We start from the raw sequence: 21,439 nt of genomic DNA, 5'->3' as shown, positions 1-21,439 counted from the left end.
TCTATCTGTCTCAATACAGGCAGTCTTTATAGTTTCTTTTTTTCAAACTATTGAAAAGCTTCTGGTTATCATGCCGCTCTATCATTGCGTTAAGGATTCTATGATTGTTTATGAAGGTACAAACTTTGGGCGTATCCCAAAGGGGGCAACACAACTGTTGTGTTGTTTTTGCAGGGTTCATTTATAATAGGGTTTCCTGGCTGTCAGACAGCCAAATTGCTATATGCCACAACAGTGACAATCACAGGTTTCGCTACACTACGAAATACCTGTATCAATGACTACCTACAACAGTTGTTCTTCTTTGGGTTTTTTTTTTTAGTTCGTTGTGCTGTTTTATCACTGATCTATGTGTTTGCCTTTTGTTGTGTGTGCGAGTGCATGTAAGTGTGTTTGAAAGAGAGGAAGCGAGAGAGACGGAAAGAGAGAGAGAATGAGAGAGAGAGTCGGATTTGGTCTGAATCTTCCAAATATGAATGTTATTTACAATGCTATTGTAAAACTGAATTGCCTGTTCTTTCTAGCTGTCTTTTATTACTGTTTGTTAGAATAAACTGACTTTCACTTTTTGTAGGTCTAATGGTTGTTTTTTTTTCAGTGCTGTCAGGCAGTTTTTTTTTAAATTTTTATCTAATTTGCAGATTAGGTTTGGGGTACAGGTAAATTCGGTTGCAGGTAAATGGATTCCTATGTTATAAAATATGGTGTACATAACGCGAGTGATTTTTTTTTTTTGCTGAAGAACAAGTTTACAGTAATTCATGCACAATAATTATAATCATGATGATAATAACAATGAAAATGATCAGTTATCCATTAACAGTGCTGTTTGCCTTTAATAAACTCAGTTTATGGTCCTTCTCCGCTGCCATACTTGGTTTCCGCTGGTACCGGATCTGCTCGGGTCACCTCTTGGAAAGAAGAAATAAGCATATTTCCCAAAATGTCGAACATTTGTTTATTTAACAGAGATGGTATTTTTGCCAGTGTAGGTGGGAGCTATGACATAAGTAAAAGCTGTAAAATAAATATTCTTTTTCTCAACCACTCTCTCTTCTTCCCTAACCCTAACCCTTTCTCTACCTCTCGCTCGATCTGTATGTGATCGATTGGCAGAAAACTTATAAGCACCACTCTTGCTTTTTCAGGCCTCCTTTTTTACAGTTCAAACTCCTCAGGTATTAAATGACATTCATAGACGCATACGTTCTATTTGTTGGTCTATTACAGCGCTTCACACCTCATCAAAACAGAACAAGCTGACATTCATTGGTAACACTAGGAAGGTGCTGATTGTCAGCAGTATTTTATGCACACCCTTTGCTCTGAAGCAGTCCATGTTAAAAGGCATGCGGCCATCTCATATTATGACTGTGACTTCTGCAATCTTGGCCTCTATGTGTTCTTCTGCCTCATTAGTAGTCACAATAACAGAGATGTGTAAGGTTGATGACACCTGGGGTGCGAGGGTGCCTTCCAAACAGTGCACAGTATGGTGGGTACTTGGTTGACTTCTGTTGAAAAAAAAAAAAGTACAATCTATAGCATTTTACAGTTTTTCTATATCGGTTGAATACTGTTTCCATCTGCAGTCGTTACACAATATTACCTGTTCAGAGGTGTTGATGCTCCACACAATGCCCATTAAATGGACATCCCATTCATTTTGTTCCTCACAGTACTTAGCAAGCACGGCCTTTATTGTTCTGTTGGTGCACTCATCCTTTCCAATGGTCTGGGGGTGGTTGGCTGATTTAACGCAGTGTTTGACACCCAGAGCCTCAAAAACACCACAGTTGACCTGCAGACGTATTAGTGTATGCAAATTACCTTGAAAGATACTATGATTCAATTACAAATATTCTATGTCACACACACACTATGTTTTATATACATAACTGTACCTCTTTTATAAATTAATGTCCTTGGTCAGTAATAATCCTCTTTACCAGTCCAAAGTTGAGTAGAATGTTGACTATTTTCCTGGACACCTCAGTAGCTGTTTTAGTGTAGAGGGATTTTGCCACAAACCACTTAGTGGAAAGATCCGTGGCTGTCAGAATGAATCTGCAAATTAAAATGCAGATTGTTGTAAATACTATATGTAGCATCCCTGTCACTTTTTTTTCCTTTTAACCAAAACCTTTGCATTTACTACCTTTAAAGGGGATTACACATACTTCAGCCCAACATAACGCTACCTTTTGCCCTTTGCAGTGGTGGGAAGTGGACCAATTAGATCTAACCCAAGGACATTCCGTGCTTCTCTGACATTTTTGACTCTTTTATGCTGCTGACAGCGGGGACACTCATCAACCTTTAAAACAGTGAAATAACGTTCTATCAAGACACACTGGTATCAGAGTATTATAGATAATGACAAAGTAAAAAACTTAAGGATCCATATCTCAACAAGTATACTATTACGGATATGTTTTGGGGTCTTTCTTTCCCCTTCCATTCTATTTTTTTGTGCAGAGCTGATTGTAAACATGAGATGCCACAGCTATGCTTATTATTATGTGTTGTATGCTGTGTGACGCCTGGGAGATTAAAAAAAAAGAAGGGAAAAACTACAAATCCAAGTGCAGCAGGTTTCCTGAGTGGGACTTCACATCCTGCCCATTGGTTTGGCAGGAATGGCTGATCGATTGGGTTATAATCGGTTACCAGGCACAAGAAAAATTAGGGAACTGTATGGCACACACTCTGCGGAAGGAACAGCGTTTTTCTACACACATCTCTCTTCACTAATACAAGACTTGAACACCATCCACACGAACAGGACTGGCTGCTCACGGGAGCTGGGATTGCATTATTCGGACCATTGAGAGGAGACGTCCTCGCCGGGGGGTGGGGGGGGGGTCCCGAACCGGCTCACAGCTGCAGTGACAGTAAGCATGTGCTTGTCGCGGCTGTACAATAACAATACTGTATATTTGGTGTAATGTACGGACAGGTTACAGGAAACTTTAGTTTTACATATCAAAATACTTTTGCAGAATAATTGCATAAAAATTAAATGAAAGGCATCAGAATTTATGTACAACTTAAAAGGTATTAGATCTAATGGACAGCATATAAATTACAATGTACACACCAACTGCATTTCCTTCAGACACACTAATAACTGTCAAAAATTCTCACCCATTTGGTGACATCCTCCCGCAAGGTTGACGAGTGGTAGGATGCCAATATCTTCTCCAGTGTCCGACGTCTCCCTGGATGACCCCCAGTGCCAAGGCTGTCATGGAACTCATTCAGGACATCATGAGCTCGATCCTTGTTGCACACCACCAAGCGAAGTTTGTCCTGGAATTTGTAATACAACTCCTCGTCTAATGCAGCAAGAAATACAACATTCATTTAGAAGTGTGTATGTGCAATAACTGGGTAGGTTACATTATGACAGAAAGCAGTTCCAAAAAATCCAGTGGCCTTGACAAATTGCAAATATGCATTGAATATAACAGCTAATACTAAGGGTAGTACTTGGAAGAAAGAAAAAAAAAAACAAAGGAAGAGGGGTAAGACAGAAAACCTCATAATAAACACACAACTTATATTGTTCCTGACAGCTCATGCTTACCTTTCATCAGGTATTCTGGGGGAGTGTCTGGACATGGAGGATGAGTGGTCATTGCCCTGGCTCTGGCACTATCGCTAAGCTTTTTCCTCATTTCTCACCATTTCTTTCTTTGTGCTCTCTTCTCTCTTTCACTGAGGTCTGACACTTTCTTTTTTCTTCCTTCTTCTCTGTCCTTTCTCCACCTATCCTTCTCTTTATTGAGGTATTGCTGCCTTCTTTCAGGGTCTGCATCCCGACGTGCCCTGTAGCGCCGCTGCTTTTCTGCAGCAGACAGGGGCGCCATTCCCTGACAAATACAAACATGCCAATTTAACAAATCTTTTAAAACTATATAACAAATAACTTCATAATCAATTAATAATAAATCCCAACACATGCTGGAAACACTTACTATTCATCTAGCCCTCTTATGTCCACCTTGTTACTGTGTGTCCATCCTGTTACTGTGCAAAACAGTAACGGATGGGGGTATGTTATCCTAAAATTAGCGATTACTACTCATGTGATGAAAAACAAGTTAGCAATTGCTGACAACTGAGGAAGATTTTTAACATATTTATTAACCATATTTTCAAAATGACCAAAAATGATCGGTTTCCACTATAAATATGCATAACAGGGTGGACATGTTATGCTTTACCACATCAGTCAAGCATTCTAAAACATTGGAAAAAAGATTGATTAAAGAGTGGCGCTTACTTTGCTTCTTGTAGATGATTTTCCCGCCAAAAATGTACGCTACTTCCTGAGTCATGTGACTAGAGGAATGTTCAGGGGGACTTGCGTCAGAGTAACACGGGGGATTGTCGACTCAGGGACGCAACAGATTTTTTTTAAAATGTAACTAAGCATTAAATATGTATTAATAAAAAAATTTGGTAAGGAATAATATAAAGGCTATACAACAATGATGAAAAATGTAGAATTTGCTTGATTTCTATTACTTGTATTTGTAATTTAAGTTGAGCAAACATGATTGGGGACATGGCAGTTTAGCCTACTTGTGCTAAAATTAGAGTAATTATTTTAAATTTATTTAATCATGCGTGCATATCATTTTGTTCTGTGGTAGAGGGGGTTAACCATGTAAGGCCAGCTTTTAGAAAGTACTATTAGCCCATTTTTATACAAAATATACCATATTATGTCATGGGGACTCAAATGGCACCGAATACTAAGAATGACCCCTCCTATGAATAAATGCCTTCCTGCTCTCAGGTTTGGCGGAGGTGACGGTGAGGTCGTGATACACACCATTTATCACAAAGTGCTTTATTTCAATGTAGAAATTCTCCTTCATTATCTAGGCGAAACTAAATGTAAAAAGACAAATACAGTTTTCAAAATTAAGGCCAGATAAACAACCAAGTTCAAGTGTACTGTCTTAGTTCAATGATAAATATTGGGGGGGGGACGTTTTACAATAGTTTAATCATGTCTCACTTTTGAAAAACAGTACAAAATTGTCCGTAGGTGTGAATATGTGTCGGCCCTGTGACGGCCCGGTGACCTGACTCCAGGGTGTCTCCCCGCTTGCCGACCAATAACCGCTGGGGATAGGCTCCAGGGTCCCCGCGACCTTGAGAGCAGGATAAGCGGTTTGGATAACGGAAAGGATGGAGTATGAAATTATCTGTCATGTTTATCACATGTGCCTCGTTTATAAATGTATGCCATGTTTTAAATTAGACAGTTAACGTTGGCTAACAAACTAAGACCACAGAGAACTTTCGATCAAATTGATAAAACCTAACGACGTTCAAAGCTTGTACATTTCTTGAGCTTACCTTGTTGCGCATGCGCATTTTCAAAAGCCCATCTGCACAGAGGAAGTGCGTCATCATTACGCTGCCGAGCGGAGTTAGCAACCCGAGTAGCCGGTGCCTACGGAACCGAACCTTAAACTGGGGTTTGCCAGTTCCGATCAATCCAAGCACTGGGCAGAGGAGCGTGTTTATCCCAGTCCTCCGTCGACTGCCCTGTTATCGGCCGGACCGACGCAGATGGCTGAGGTCACATTGTTAACGTCGTGATTAGCGGTCGCTGCGTCATCCCAACTTGGAACACTAACCTGTGCGTTGAGTTTATATCTCGCCGAGTTGCGTGTGCCGTCGTATTCGGTCTAATGCCACAATGTTGACGATATTGTCCAGAATAAAGAACCAGAGATTTTTCTTCAAAGAGGTTGTGGTTGGACGAATATATGGACAAGCGTGTGGAGAGACCGAGTCGAGCCTTTTAAACCGCACTGCCCCTCCAGCATCAACGGCGCGTGGCGTTTCAGATGGAGTCAGACGTGTTTCTACTACCTGTGCACTTTGTGTCAAAAGCCGGGGAATCCAGAAGAAGAGAGACATTTCCGAAAAGAAAATGGTACGTATACATGTGTGTACTCTGAACATAATGTGTAAACTGCCTTCGCAGCTATGCATCACATAGCGATTGGTCGGCTATTGCCATTGTGCCCTCGCTTAGCCTTGACACCATTATTAAGGGTTCTATTACTGTGTCCTCCTCTACCTGCACTTGATATTTTATGATCTTATGGTAATGATTTGCTTGTTATTCTGATCTGTGGCAAGTCTGCATTGTATTTTGATTCGCCTATTCACCGATTCATGATATCTAAGGCACACATACACTTGGCATGTATGGCATGCACTCAGGCTATGGTGTGGTTTCTATGTAGCAAGTGTACTGTTACTACCATTTCACATAGTACAGCTTTACTATGATTTATATATACCAAATCCGGGCTACTTCTTCATATATTACCGCTATGATATGATTACTGAGAAGCAAATATTTCATTGGGAGTGACAAAGACGGACAGGATTAGGAACGAGTATATTAGAGGGACAGCTCAGGTTGGACGGTTTGGAGACAAAGCAATAGAGGCAAGATTGAGATGGCTTGGACATATGCGGAGGAGAGATGCTGAGTATATTGAGAGAGGAAAGACGCTGAAGGTGGAGTTGCCAGGCAAGAGGAAAAGAGGACGACCAAAGAGGAGGTTTATGGATGTGGCGAGAGAGGACATGCAGGTGATTGACGTGCCAGAGAAAGATGCAGAGGACAGGAAGAGAGGGAAACGGATGATCCGCTGTGGCGACCCCTAACGGGAGCAGCCAAGAGAAGAAGAAGACCGTAGCAAATACACCACTATTACTGCTTCATATATACTATGATTACTATGTGATACTCTGTGACACCAGATGGCAAAACTCGAATTCATCTGCTAATTGCCCACTCACTTGTAAGTTGCTTTTGATAAGAGTCTGACAAATGAGTTAAGTTATGAAGTGCATCATATATAATTTATTTATTCGAAATTTTTGATTACAGCAAACTACTTTTTTTTGTTGTTGTTGGATGTGTTATGTAGACACGCTACTTTGTGGACTGTCGCAATGTGAAGCTGCTTGCTGGGTTAGGTGGGAATGGAGCCTCCACCTTTCACAGTGAGCCCCGGAAAGAGTGGGGTGGACCTGATGGAGGGAATGGAGGTGATGGGGGAAGCATCACCATCAAAGGTTGGTTATTATGATCTGCTACATTTAAAACTCCATACATCCAGTGACACTTACCATGTTGCAGTTGTGTTCTACAGCTAACTTTATATATGTTTATACACGAGCCACCCAAACCTTTTTTTAATGTAGGCTTGCTGTGATAACCTTGCTTTTCATTTTGTCTACCCAATCTCCTATTATATGATGTACACTACCGTTCAAAAGTTTGGGATCACCCAAACAATTTCGTGTTTTCCATGAAAAGTCACACTTATTCACCACCATATGTTGTGAAATGAATAGAAAATAGAGTCAAGACATTGACAAGGTTAGAAATAATGATTTTTATTTGAAATAAGATTTTTTTTACATCAAACTTTGCATTCGTTAAAGAATCCTCCATTTGCAGCAATTACAGCATTGCAGACCTTTGGCATTCTAGCTGTTAATTTGTTGAGGTAATCTGGAGAAATTGCACCCCACGCTTCCAGAAGCAGCTCCCACAAGTTGGATTGGTTGGATGGGCACTTCTTTGAGCAGATTGAGTTTCTGGAGCATCACATTTGTGGGGTCAATTAAACGCTCAAAATGGCCAGAAAAAGAGAACTTTCATCTGAAACTCGACAGTCTGTTCTTGTTCTTAGAAATGAAGGCTATTCCATGCGAGAAATTGCTAAGAAATTGAAGATTTCCTACACCGGTGTGTACTACTCCCTTCAGAGGACAGCACAAACAGGCTCTAACAGGTACTATTTAATGAAGATGCCAGTTGGGGACCTGTGAGGCGTCTGTTTCTCAAACTAGAGACTCTAATGTACTTATCTTCTTGCTCAGTTGTGCAACGCGGCCTCCCACTTCTTTTTCTACTCTGGTTAGAGCCTGTTTGTGCTGTCCTCTGAAGGGAGTAGTACACACCGGTGTAGGAAATCTTCAATTTCTTAGCAATTTCTCGCATGGAATAGCCTTCATTTCTAAGAACAAGAATAGACTGCCGAGTTTCAGATGAAAGTTCTCTTTTTCTGGCCATTTTGAGCGTTTAATTGACCCCACAAATGTGATGCTCCAGAAACTCAATCTGCTCAAAGAAGTGCCCATCCAACCAATCCAACTTGTGGGAGCTGCTTCTGGAAGCGTGGGGTGCAATTTCTCCAGATTACCTCAACAAATTAACAGCTAGAATGCCAAAGGTCTGCAATGCTGTAATTGCTGCAAATGGAGGATTCTTTGACGAAAGCAAAGTTTGATGTAAAAAAAATCTTATTTCAAATACAAATAATTATTTCTAACCTTGTCAATGTCTTGACTCTATTTTCTATTCATTTCACAACATATGGTGGTGAATAAGTGTGACTTTTCATGGAAAACACAAAATTGTTTGGGTGATCCCAAACTTTTGAACGGTAGTGTAGTTTTGCAGGACAGTCGCAAACACTTTGACATTTAGGTGAACAAGAATAAGTTTTACTAAAAGGTTTCATGTAAATGGTGTCACTCACAGTACATAGGGATACATACATACATACATACATACATACATACATACATACATACATACATACATATGGACTTATATGGATTTTTTCCATTCAGGATCATGCAACAACATGATTCCATCGAAATATCTTTTATTTGCGTGCTTTCAGTCGACAGGGTTGTTAAATCGTTGGCGCAGTTAGCTCCAGTCTACAAGGGAGAAGATGGGCATTCAGGGAGCAACAAGAACTGTTATGGTCGGAATGGCAGAGCAACCTACATTTTTGTGAGTTAATGCATTTGCTCGAGGATAGAATGAAGGTTGCTACGGTTCTGTCATAATTTACCAGATTGAAAACTATGGGAAGTTTTTTGGATGTGTATAATCTATAGAGTAAAATTAACTGAAATGCAGCATAAAAAATAAGTATTCTGCTATCTAAAAAGAAATTCTTTTTAATTTGTGCTTTGTAACTGATACACAAATGTTAATGAAAGAATTGAAAATATTTATTTGTAGATAGTTGAATATTTGTTGATTTATAGATTGAGGTGATATGTGGATTTTGTTCATTAAAGTCCAAAAGCATATTCCATTATGCGTTAAAAAAAATAATGCTTAATTTCATCCTCTTGGGTTTTTCATCTTACAAAGGTGCCAGTAGGCACTGTGGTGAAGGAGCAGGGAAAGACAATAGTAGACCTCTCTGAGCATGGCCAGGAGTATCTGGCTGTATTTGGAGGAGCTGGTGGGAAAGGGAACCGTTTCTTTCTGTCTAATGAGAACCGTGCCCCAATGACAGCCACGCCAGGAGTGAAGGGCCAGGAGAGAGTCCTACAGCTAGAATTGCGCACCATGGCCCATGCTGGACTGGTGAGAAAAGTTGCTGATCATGAGGCTATTCTAAAAGAATTTTAAACAAAACTGTAGATCTTTTAGTCTTGATGTGGGTAGATATGTGGTAAAAGTCATTAATAGCCAATTTCTAAATCAATGGCTTTAGAACAGCTAAGAGGCTAATTTTAGAATAGCTGAGGCCTTGCTAGCACTATGTAGAGTTTTGCAACTGCTGTTACACACCATTTAGTTCAAGTTCTTAAATAGTTTTAATACTGACATGAGCGATGACTTTTCCTTAGCTTATTGCAATTTAAATTGATAATTCCAATTTGATATGAATGAGTTTGTTGTTGTTTTGCAATAGATATAAACATGATTAAGTCAGTCAACAAAGAATACCAAAAATGACTTACGTTTGACTTTTTCATTTAACCTCCTCAGGTTGGATTTCCAAATGCAGGGAAGTCATCACTGCTGAGGGCTATCTCCAATGCTAAGCCTGCTGTAGCTGCTTACCCCTTTACAACACTCAACCCACATGTGGGCATTGTCAACTACAGGGATCATGAGCAAGTAGCAGGTACCTGATGTTAAGATGGCTGTTAAAGAGCACACTACATTTATGAAAAGGCACAAAAAAATATTGTGCACTGGATACCTCACATTTTATCGCTTAACTGATAGACATGATGAATGCAAGACCATCTTTTGTTACACATTAGAAGATAAATGTTCTGTTCCCTCTTCATAAATATTCTCTTCTTTTTCCAGTGGCTGATATTCCAGGCATCATCCGTGGGGCCCATCTAAACCGTGGCCTGGGCATCTCTTTCCTACGACACATAGAGCGCTGTCGTTTCCTGCTCTTTGTTCTGGATCTGTCCGTTCAAGAACCTTGGACTCAACTCGAAGACCTACGCTATGAGCTTGAACAGTATGAGTCCGGTTTGTCCAAACGGCCTCACGCCATCATAGCCAACAAAATGGACTTGCCAGAGGCCCAGGAGAACCTCAAGACTCTTAAGAGCCACATCACCCAGAAGGTGATCCCTGTGTCGGCTCTCACAGGACAGAACACAGAGGAGTTGATCCTCTACCTCAGAGAGCTGTATGACGGCTACCTCCAGGGAGAGGACTGTGGGACATATCCAATCATTAAGTGGTAGCGGAAATTATGTGCTAGCCATTGCATTGTTTTAATTCTATGATGCATGAATGTATTTGTTAAATTTATATATTAGATTTATTAAAATTGTCTAATAAATTATTTTTTAAAATAATGAGATTGTCAATGATTTTTAGCTTTAACTTCATTTCATACCTAAAACACGTTTTGCTAGTTAATGAAGAGTATTACAGCCTAATACCCCTTTCACACTGGCCAAAAAACCCCCACTAACATCCGCCTTTGGTGGTGAATGTTACATTGACCAAAGGCGGATGTTAGTGGCTTTTTTGGCCAGTGTAAAAATGCCATAAATGAGTCGATGACGTTAGATGAACAACATTGAACTTTAAAAAATAGTATTCTGGATCGATGTTTTCATAAATATGAGGATTTTACCAATTGCTTTGCACATGAAGGCATGTTTCCAACACCTTTATACTGGGCAGGAGGTAAGTATGAAATGAAGCGTGTTACTAGATAGATTTGTTTTAATTGCATTAAGTTATGAGTTACATACTATGCAGGTAAATGAAATCTAGTTAGATTTGTGTATGAATGAGTTGATCAGTCAATAAGGGAGTGGGTGGAGTAGAGTGTCAGGAGTGATTTGCGACAGAAGGGTACCAGCAAGAGTTAAAGGGAAGGTTTACAAGATGGTTGTGAGACCAGCTATGTTATATGGTTTGGAGATAGTGGCACTGACGAAAAGACAGGAGGCGGAGCTGGAGGTGGCAGAGTTGAAGATGCTAAGATTTTCTCTCGGAGTGATGAAGAAGGACAGGATTAGGAACCATTATTTTCGAAGGACCGCTCAAGTTGGACGGTTTGGAGACAAAGCAAGAGAGGCAAGATTGAGATGGCTTGGACATGTGTGGAGGAGAGGTGCTGGGTATATTGGGAGAAGGATGCTGAATATGGAGCTGCCAGGGAAGAGGAAAAGAGGAAGGCCAAAGAGGAGGTTTATGGATGTGGAGAGGGAAAACATGCAGGTGGCTGGTGTGACAGAGGAAGATGCAGAGGACAGGAAGAAATGGAAACGGATGATCCGCTGTGGCGACCCCTAACGGGAGAAGCTGAAAGTAGTAATAGTAGATCGGTCAATAAGGGGTTATTCTAAAATATAACAGCAGGTGGCACCTTTATCTGAGAACAGACACGTTCATAGGAGACTTTTTTTCTCCATAATCAAAATGGCTGTATTTTCTTATGCATCATAATACAGTTTCTGTGGTCAGTCTTGACAAAATTTGATGATCTTCAACGTTTGAACATTGTCAAGTCAAACTATGCAAACAGAATAATGAGAGAACAAACTGGACGGAACCAATCTGCCCACGTACTCGTTCTTATTATTATTAATATTATTATTAATAATTCAATTTCAAAATCAGAAATGCTATATAGATAACAGTAGTACTGGTTGATTACTACAATAACAATTGCAAATAAAGTCAGAAAACAAAACAAAAACAAAACGCCAGGGGTTAGAAACAATGTATGTACGACACAATCAAAATAAAAAGTGCAATGTAAAAAAAAAAAAAAAAATCAAATGTGGGCTACAGTTATAAAAAATATGTTAAATTTGGAGCATAAATGAACACTTTTCACAGCTTTCTTATTGCATGAGGTGGACAATGTTCTAAGGTAGGATTCTGCTTCAATTTTAAAAGTTTAAAAAGAGGGTTTAATTTTCAACAACTTACATTTATGAATATAAAATTTGGCCAGCAATATGATGAGATTACATAAATAGAATTCACTTTCCAGTTCACTCCTATAATTCGTAAACCCAAACAATACCTCCTTAAAGCAAAGTACAAAAGCATCATAGACATAGTCCAAAATGAAACGACAAATGCCTTGCTACAGTTTTCGAGTGTTCACAAGTCCAAAACAGTTCATAGGAGACATTGGAAATACACATTACTTGATGATGACGTCAAGAAACAGTTATGATGTCACTTAAAAAAAATGTATCCCCCTCCTTAAAGGCGACGGACGTGGCGCCGCCTCTTTTCGATGTTTCTATTAATAACTGCGATAATACGGCGCAGATATGTAGTTCAATTTTTGATTTCTTCTTCTCGCGAGATCTTACGTGACTCAGCCGGGGATAGGATAGTCTGGAAGACAAACGTCACCTGCCGTTCCCGTGCGTAATTGGTGGATTCATACGTTCGTCTCACGCTGGTTCGTATATTATTGTGAAACCAACCAATCGACACTCAGAAAATCACAGCCGGAGCTGTCATGCCCGCTTGACACGCGCGTCATCTGCCTATCACCGTGCGTAAGTGGCTGATTCGTGTGTCCGTCTACATTTTGTGTGACACTAACCAATGGATACTGAGGGAAATATCTAAGGACTCACCCATCAGTCGATATTGGAGAAAAATGACGAAGAGGTTTATAGCAGCCGTAGTTCTTGCAGCGATTTGAGCCTATGGGCTTTGATTCGTATGATGAGTAGGAATACGAAAATAAAAGGGATCCATTTCAAGATGGGTACGTGTATTTATTTTACAAAAAAATTGTTTTGCAATAGTACGGTAATAGCGCACTTGTCGCGTAAATGTGACCATCTTTGCTAAATGCTGCTTCTGTGTGCAATGTGTAAAAATTGATTTATGTGTCAATAGTGATGAACTTTGACAAAATTGACTGACCAAAGTTATTTCCTTGTGTAAAAGTGAGCTTCCCTTAAATAGTATAGATAAATGGATATGTTTTAGTTCCACTGACTATTTTATAATACTGCTCTGTGCAGATGAGTCTTGTCTTTCATAAAATTTCATTTACTTATGTGTGATGTGTAGTAATGTCCACATTTTTTGTTTGTTTGTTTGTTTGTTTGTTTATTTATTTATTTATTTTATTTGCAGAGAGGATTCAAAGCTGCCAGGGCCCAGTGAACCGCAGCAAGCATCTCTCCAGCCATGACCACCACAGCCATCACCACCAGAACAGCCAGCAAAGAGTTCCCGTTCCCCCCGATCACAAGTGCCTCCGTTACAGTCATCACCACCATTCCGTCCAGCAAAGAGATCCTGTGACCCCCGAGTACAAGTACCTCCCCCACAGCCACCAGCCCCCCATGCACCATCACCCCAACCTACACAGCAGTCAGCTCTGCTCTCTTGGAAAACAGAGGAAGACCCGGACACTACTGCCACTGTGTCCAGTTTTCCATCAACTCGGGCACCAGGGCCACCGCTCGGCTCCACCACCACATATACACCCTTCAACTTCTTCAATTTTTTCTTCCCTGTACAAATACTGTGTCAAAACACAAACCATTGGGCTACTAAAAAGACATCATAGGGGAAGAAGTACAAATGGACAGACTTGGATGTAGGGGATTTTTACAAGTACATTGGGCTGCTTCTGTACATGGCCATGGTAAAAATCGACAGTATCAATGATTGCTGGAGGAAGGATTACCTTTTTCTTTGGCTCTTCCATCACAGACCATGCCATGGGACAGATACAGAACAATGTTTTGGAAATTTCATCTCAGCGACCCTGATGAGGATGTCCATAATGACAGAAAAAAGGGCACAGCCCAGCATGACGGACTCATCCGACTAAAACCCCTGATGGACACCATCAAGAATGCATGTAAGTCATGTTATAATCTAGGGCTGGGCGATATATCAGTATTATATTGATACTGTGATATAAGACTAGATAGTCTTGTATTTTGGATATCGTAATATTGTGATATGGTATACTAAGTGGTGTCTCTTCCTGGTTTAAAAGGCTGCATTACAGTAAAGGAATGACATTCTCTGAACTTGTTAGCCTGTTGTAGCTGTTCAACTATTTGCTTCTACTTGCTTGGTCATCATATCCACATTAGTAATGACTGTTTATCAAACGTCTCTTGTATGTAAATATCTTATGAAAACACCAGTAGTCATCCTGACAATATCGTCATAATATCAATATTGAGGTATTGGATCACAGATGATATTGTGATATTTGATTTTGTCCATATCGCCCAGCCCTATTATCATCTCCAGACATGGCTGTGGATGAAAGAATAGTTACCTCCAAGGCTAAAACTGGGATGACCCAGTATATGAAAGCAAAACCAACAAAGTGAGGATTCAAGCTGTTTGTCTTGGCTGATTCAAAGAATGTTTACTCTGGGCTTTTCAATTTACGCCGGCAAAAGTGACATCACTTCTGGACATGGCCTGTCCTATGATGTTGTGATGTCCTTTGTGCAACCAGGTTATTTTGGCACAGGCTGCCACATTTATAGGGACAATTTTTATTCTAGCCCCAAGCTTTCAGTGTTCCCCATGAGCGCAGATTCACTGCCTGTGGGACTAAGGCCCAGGCCACACCGCCTACCTGAGCAACGCGCACCGCGAAACCTTTTGCGTTTCATTTTGTTGCTCATGTTAACAGGTTAGCGCAGCCACACAGCCCATGTGAGCAGCACAACTCAAGCCACGCTGCAGTGACACAACTCTAGAGAATAGAAGTAATTCCTATTTTTCTCTACGTGAGGTGTGCGGTTGAGCAAAAACACAGTGAAAATGCTCTGTTGATTGTCATGTTGACATCATACCAGCAACATTACATTACATAACTGACACCTTTCACTATAGTTTCAGTGTCTATCTGTAGAATGTTAGACATGAAAAAATATAAATATTGTTTTTTTGAAATTGATAATAAATAAGATGTACTTTATTAATCCCCATGGGGAAATTCATTCTCTGTATTTAGACCATCCCAACACACACACTGGAAGCAGTGGGCAGCCGTATAGCTAGGAGCAGTGGGCAGCCGCTGTGCAGTGCCCAGGGATCAACTCCAGTTCTTCTTGCCATGCCTCAGTCAGGGGCATGGACAGTAGTTTTAACCCAACATGTATGTCTTTTGATGGTGGGAGGAAACTGGTGCATCCGGAGGAAACCCATGCAGACACGGGGAGAACATGCAAACTCAACACAGAAGGACATAGGACAGCCTGGGGTTCAAACCCAGGACCTTATTGCTGTGAGGCAACAGTGCCAACCACTTGGCCACCGTGCTGCCCATAGTAAATTACAATAATAAAAACTTATAGTGAAATAAAATATTTGATTATAGATGGTCATTGTCAAAGGTAAACTCAGTGTAGAAAGATAGAGCTGGCAGTAGCAGCATCACAGCAGCAATACTGTCTGTGTTGACGCCACATGCATGCGAGCTGCAGCAGTTCAGGGAGGTAGCCATCACGCACAGTTAGAGGTAAGTGGTTTGGACCAGGCCTTACAGGGAGAACAGCAAGGACTACCCTTGGACAGATATGAATGCCCTCACAAAAACATGGGAAAGATGCTCCATAAGATGGATCTGGGATGACCTGATCCTCTATGTGAAATGGATGGGCATGTGGGAGGTATCGGTCTGCTCCACAATTCACACTGCACACTCTGGTGAAACTGTGCGGAGGAGGGTGAAAGAACAATATGACTCCTGGACCAATCCCCTGTCTCACACCTGTTGCACAGTACAGTGAACACATGGGTGGAGTTGATCAATCAGACCAGCTCATTCAGTATTACTGCACAACATAAAACCATGCACTGGTACAGAGACCTTTTTTAAAAAAAATCATTTTCTGGACATTGCCACCACCAACAGATTCATCCGTCACGAGGAACTCTGTCTGGCCCAGCAAAAATAAGTAAATAAATAAAAACGACACAGATTTCATGGAGGAGCTGACTGCTGAACTCAGTGGCTGGCGTGTCCACACAGCTCTTACCCGGGCACCTACAGGTCATCTTCCTATGCCTATCGCTGATGTCCATACAGCAGGCCCCAGTGCGAGAGCCACCACGGGTTGCAGGAAGCGTGTACTTTGCCAAAGCCAAGGCCTGCAAGAGGACACACCATGGAAATGCAGGGAGTGATGCTGCCCTCTGCCTGCAGCTGGACAGAAGCTGTTTTGCAGCTTGGCATGGAAATTGAAAATATGCAATGGCATTGTCATTTTTCAGACAAATGCCCCAGCACTACACACTGAATGTATTTTGTGTAAATATAGTACTAGTCCAAGTCTGATTGGAATTTCTTTTTGGACAACAGACAAAGCCATGCAGAAGATCAGACTTTCTGTATTCTTATGGAAATGGTTATAAATGTATTACAGTTCATTATGTTCTGGCTTGTGTTGTTTCATACAAGATAGATTGTTTTATTTTCTTTATTGATAATGCATTATTGATAATGACTAAATGCCTCCTCAGCATCACTAATCACAGCTTCTGTGTTGTAAGTACAAATCAATATTTCAAGTCAAAAATGTTTGTACGGCACAGTAATAGTTTTTTTTCTTCTAAATATAGCCAGTGGTGTTAGTACAGTAGCCTTAATCTGGCTGTGTTCAGCTGTCCGCTGATACAATAATGGCTTGTTTCAGTGTCCGTTTAGAAGGTGAGAAGTCAAGCTGAAAACATGTGAATATTGTAAATGGTGTGAATACTGTGTTTCTTCTAAGTTTGTGGTTTGGTTTGGAAAAAAGACATCGTTTGGAGCAAAAAAAATGTAATACTCATTTTTATGTGTGCACATCCCATGAAGCTTGATATGTGGTATGAAGTCATATTCAGTCCCATTTTATCTCAGTCCCTCTAACATTTGGGGAAAGCAGAATGACAGACAACACTAAATATTACACAATTTCATTTTAGATATTTAACTATACATTAATCTACTATTTTATATCTACTTTTAATTTTCAGCATTAGGGCCAAATGATCTCTTTACACAGTGCTCTAGGGCCACTATAGCTCATTATATAGGTAACAGATTGTTCTGAACATCTTGATATGAAAAAACATGGGTATCATGTTACATGCACTGCCTTTAAAAGGTGAATTTAAGATTTGTAAAACTCAAGAAAATACCTTTTAGACCCCAAAGGGTCCTTCACTGTAAGCTGGCCCGCTCTCATTTAGTCCATGCAAAGGGAAAATCATACCTCATTCAAGCACGAATAGCATTCTGGTGGTAGATTAGCAAAGCCGGAGAGAATCTATTCTATTCTGTTCCTGGATGGGGCCGTCATTGTTGGGGGACGAGAACTGTTTGTTTGGTGGCTGAAAAACAACACCAGGTGTAGTAAACAACACCGGTGCGACTGAACTGACCCCTGACACTTGATTTTGTGTGTGTAGGCGAGGCAGATGTTTTTTCATTGTATGTATGAGCCAGGGTCACGTGTGTTAAAAGGGAGGAAGCGCTGGATGTTTTTGCTAACAGCACTGTGTGACATTATTCAAGGTAACAAAATGTATTTATTTGCAGTGTTTTGAGCTTGAACCTGTGCAGTGTCAAAAAAAATGTAACTGGGTTTAAACAGGGACTGTTATAGCCCTTAGATTCTTTCAGGCTACTGTGTACTATTTTAAATAGCTCAAACCAAATATCAGCTCAGTTATATACTCAATGCTGAAAACTTGTCCACGAATAGACTGATAAAAGATTTAAAAAGAAAAAGGATCCAGCCAATCACAACAGCGTGACAAGGCCTATACCAATAAATTATATATCCTATCACTTTATAGTATTGACATTCAACAGTAAGTGGGCTCACCATTTGCTGTAACCAGAGATTCATAATGCAAAATGTACAAAAAAAATTACCATTTACGTCCGCCAGTAATCAAGAGGAGATTGAGAGCACGAGAATGGATCGAGTTAATTCTGGGGAGAAATGAGATGGGATTGATAATTCCTAGACATGTTGGGGGTAAAATGGCACAGCTATATCCCACTTTCCACATGAAAAGCCTGTGTGGAGCTTAGCCACTGTTGTGGTTTCCCCATGTTAGTCACCTGTCCTGAGAGCCGTATTGTAATGACGGCTGTTTCACATTTTCTGTGTCAACGGACTTAACTGGTGTAAGCTAGTTCGACTGAAGCTAGAACAAGAGCTTCCTCTCCGGTGTATTTAAGGTTGCTGCCAGGGGTGTCATTTGTACATGAGAATATTTATTTATTTTCAGTGTGGTTCATGTGTTTGAATGAACCTCACTTTTTACAATTCTTTTCTGTGTTGTACTTTAAAATCTCTGTCCACAGGTCAGCATGTGAGAGGAATGGATTATGAGAGTGACAAGTGCGCCCGAGTTCTGTGGGACTATCTATGTCTTCATCAACCCCTGGAAAAGGCAAGGATTGTTTAAGGTCTTAAAGTGTGGTATACTTATTTATTTGGTCAAAATACATCTTGTGTAACTGTAGGGATATTCTAATCATGTCTGCTCAGTATTCCAGCAATAGGTTGTTAGAAACATGGCTTGTAAATGCTGACGCTCAGATACTTCAAATCTACATCATGCAATATTAATCTCTCAAATTAACATTCTATAACATTTCCATTATAGAACATAAACACAAAATACTTTCTGTTCTCAGAGTGACGTCATAATTGGCTTGGGTTGCCATGACTTGCGTGTTGCCGAGAGGTCTGCTGCTCTTTTCTTGGAGGGTTGGGCTCCCTGGCTAGTTTTCACGGGTTACCTAGGCAACCAGACTGCAGGTCAATGAGGGCATGCTCATCCATCCATCCATCCATCCATCCATCCATCCATCCATCCATCCATCCATCCATCCATCCATTAATTATCCAAAGTGTGTTATTTGCAACCGGCTAACCAACTTTGTACATTTTGAATAGGTGTGTGGACGAGAAGAGAGGCAGATGTTTTTCTGGAGGTGGCGCTGAGGATGGGGGTTCCCAGGAGGAACATCTTATTGGAGACAGAGGCCACCAATACTGGAGAGAATATACGCTTCTCACACAGAGTCCTAAAAGAGAGCAACATCTCAGGTGATGCCAAGTGAGAGATCTCCAACCACTTCTGGAGATTCCTGCATCTTTAGTATTCGTCGGTCCCTCTGATACTAGGGAGCAGCAGAGTACATAATATTACAGTAATAATGGTTATCGCATGTGACTATACATGCAGAGTCCTTTTCATTGAGTTTTAAAGGATGGTACTGTTCGTTCACTGGTTTGGCTGTGTTTGGGTTTTTTTTTTATTCAGTTTCTTCCACTGATACCACCCATGGCTTTCTCACTTCCACCGCAGCCTCCAGAGTGATCATGGTGCAGCAGCCCTTCATGGAGCGCAGGGTTTATGCCACCTTCCTGCGTCAGTGGCCTGACCTGGTGGGGCACATACATGTCATTGTGACTTCTCCACAGATGAGCATCTGGGCATACCCTCACCCCAGCGTGGGCACAGCTTCTGATCTCATCAGTTACATGCTCGGTAATCTTTTAACACTCATCCTTCTATGTATCTTCATTGTTATGTTGCTATTCCAACAACACGTTATCAACAGGATAAAACTAATGGTCACACGACGGTCCATTAAACTCAGCTCAATCTCCCTATTAGTGGATGAACAATACAGCACTTGGTGAATCCTGCTTCATAGTGATAGGAGGAGCTATTGTTTGTTTTTTTGTTTATTTTCTTTCTTTGTATTTCTGTGTTATTTTTAACTTTTCTTCTGGTCCTATATTGTCCAGGCGTGGTGGAAAGAATCCGTGACTATCCTCAGAAAGGCTTCCAGGTGGTGCAGGAAATCCCCCCCAGTGTTCTTTCTGCCTACCATTGGTTCCTCCAGGCTGGCTACAGCCCAAAATGAATGACAGACATTATATGCATTGCTGCTAAGTGCTTGCTGATCATTAATTATTTTGGTAGCCTTTTTTGGGCTGTGGACTTTGATATTGGGTAAGATCATTTTTAATTATGTTTACAAAATGTGTGCTTATTTAACAATATCTTTTATATTTCAGTGTAAATTGTATTTACATTTTAATCTTTCATTCCTTACAGTAAAGTAAGAGCATACAAAGATAGTCCTCTTAGTTCTTCTCACGACACTGAAACCTTGCTGTAGCTGCATGGACTTGTTCAACTGCATTCCTGTTAATAACAAGCACAATTACCTGTCTCTTTTTCCAATGAAAGAAAGTTGAGTTGTATTCAGTTCACAGTTCACTATTCCAGAACGGGGTGGGGGGGTTTAAGTAAACAGTAATTGAGTTAGCATCTGACTGAGACGTGGTGTCTGAATCGCCTTCCTCAGAAAGCAGGTAAGCATCAGCAAAGAGCTTACCACACTGTAATCATAATTTGTAGCAAATTAGCCGACTTTTGTCTCTACACACATGGCTTAAAGCCACTTGCCCAAAAGTCAGTGTTAATTTTATTGACAGTTTTGTTCTGGACATAATAAGAGACTATTTTAAAGATGATGGGATTTATCCGAGCTACTCTTGCGTAGCACAGCTCTCAGCCTGTTTTAAACTAGACTTGGATAATAGCTTTGACAGCAGTTCCTGTTTTTGACCACCAACCCATCAGATGTTTTCATAAGCTACCTGTTTCTACAAGCCCCAGCTCTAACATGGGAACACAAATGTTGGTACTCTTATTCGAATTTTGCTCATAGGCACTGATGATAACCTGTTAATAGCCTTGTTCTCTGATACTTGCCCTTTTCAATCAATAAAGCATCAGGTTTTGAAAACCTGATAAACTTAATGTGTTGACGGATAATTATGATATAGATTTCTGCCTGATAAAAGGATTTTGGAAAATAATAAACATCACTGGCCTATGTTTACTGCAAAAACATAAGGGATTGTTTCAGTTCATGCTTTTTGTCTGTGTATATTTGAAGGACAAGGGAAACCTGTCATACAATTTGACAATTTTATTCCTCTTTCATTTTACATTCCTCAGTATGTTCCTAACAATACTTGAAGTACAGTAAACATGTATGTTGTTACCTATAAGAAAGTAAATGGTGTGACTTGTACCTGG

The 21,439-nt window shown here is 40.5% G+C and overlaps 2 protein-coding genes across 2 annotated transcripts; both read left to right on the top strand.

Moving 5' to 3' along the window:
- The first annotated feature begins 5,445 nt into the window (after positions 1-5,445).
- On the top strand, positions 5,446-10,645 carry mtg2 (mitochondrial ribosome-associated GTPase 2). Its single transcript, XM_056274402.1, has 6 exons — positions 5,446-5,962; positions 6,975-7,122; positions 8,745-8,860; positions 9,230-9,448; positions 9,857-9,995; positions 10,187-10,645. Exons 1-6 carry the CDS (start codon positions 5,723-5,725, stop codon positions 10,579-10,581), a joined length of 1,257 nt encoding a protein of 418 aa, XP_056130377.1. The 5' UTR covers positions 5,446-5,722; the 3' UTR covers positions 10,582-10,645.
- Positions 10,646-13,030: 2,385 nt separating this feature from the next.
- LOC130108402 (uncharacterized protein SCO4629-like) lies at positions 13,031-20,252 on the top strand. The gene is made up of 7 exons (XM_056275315.1): positions 13,031-13,091; positions 13,469-14,204; positions 18,675-18,763; positions 19,011-19,134; positions 19,273-19,425; positions 19,688-19,870; positions 20,134-20,252. Exons 2-7 carry the CDS (start codon positions 14,057-14,059, stop codon positions 20,250-20,252), a joined length of 816 nt encoding a protein of 271 aa, XP_056131290.1. The 5' UTR covers positions 13,031-13,091; positions 13,469-14,056.
- Positions 20,253-21,439: the final 1,187 nt, after the last annotated feature.

This window comes from Lampris incognitus, chromosome 2 (assembly GCF_029633865.1).
Source record: "Lampris incognitus isolate fLamInc1 chromosome 2, fLamInc1.hap2, whole genome shotgun sequence".
NCBI lineage: Eukaryota > Metazoa > Chordata > Actinopteri > Lampriformes > Lampridae > Lampris > Lampris incognitus.
Note: the sequence above shows the minus strand (reverse complement) of the source record. Positions and strands in the feature narration are given on the sequence as shown.